Source organism: Aphanomyces invadans, assembly GCF_000520115.1.
Source record: "Aphanomyces invadans strain NJM9701 unplaced genomic scaffold supercont1.18, whole genome shotgun sequence".
Classification (NCBI taxonomy): Eukaryota; Oomycota; class Saprolegniomycetes; order Saprolegniales; family Verrucalvaceae; genus Aphanomyces; species Aphanomyces invadans.
In genome coordinates this window covers 961,024-961,533 of record NW_008580163.1, presented here as the reverse complement: position 1 = coordinate 961,533, position 510 = coordinate 961,024, and the positions used below count along the sequence as shown (strand labels likewise).

The 510-nt window shown below is 44.7% G+C and overlaps 1 protein-coding gene across 1 annotated transcript; it reads right to left on the bottom strand.

Moving 5' to 3' along the window:
• Positions 1-267: 267 nt before the first annotated feature.
• Positions 268-486, bottom strand: H310_08829 (hypothetical protein; the record flags this gene model as incomplete). The annotated part of the gene is made up of 1 exon (XM_008874737.1): positions 268-486. A coding segment is annotated over one exon (219 nt), but the record flags the coding sequence as incomplete, so codon positions are not given.
• Positions 487-510: the final 24 nt, after the last annotated feature.

Here is a 510-nt window from a genome sequence, read left to right as displayed (position 1 = left end):
TTGGATGGATAGTTGCCAAAATTTGAGCAAGAAAAAAAGTTGTGGAGGTATGAAATGACTTTGTTAAGCCAAGCCCTTTGGCGCGAAGCATGTCGGTTTGACGAATAGGCGGTGGTGGATGGGCCCCGGGTGCGCCAAAGTTTTCCCCAAATTCGAAATATTTATATTTGAAAAAAATCATTTTGAGTTGAAGTAAATCGAAGATATTATCTGTCTCTTCATAACCAATGTCGAAATCGTCGCTGGTATAGCCACTGTTTGCACGACCTAACACAGCTGAATACGTGCCTTTCGGTTTTCGCGATACTTCGCCTTGGAAGACAAGTTCCTGGCCTTGATCTTGCTTCCAATCGAGAGCAAACGGTTAAGGTGCTGATTGTAGCCTTCACAGTCCACGTTCCGCAAAGGATTGAAGCGAACGTGGACGTTTGTCAGGGCAACACAAGTCTGAAAGTACATGTTGTACTCATCCTTCTTCCACGTGTACTTGTCAGACACCAGTCCCCAAAA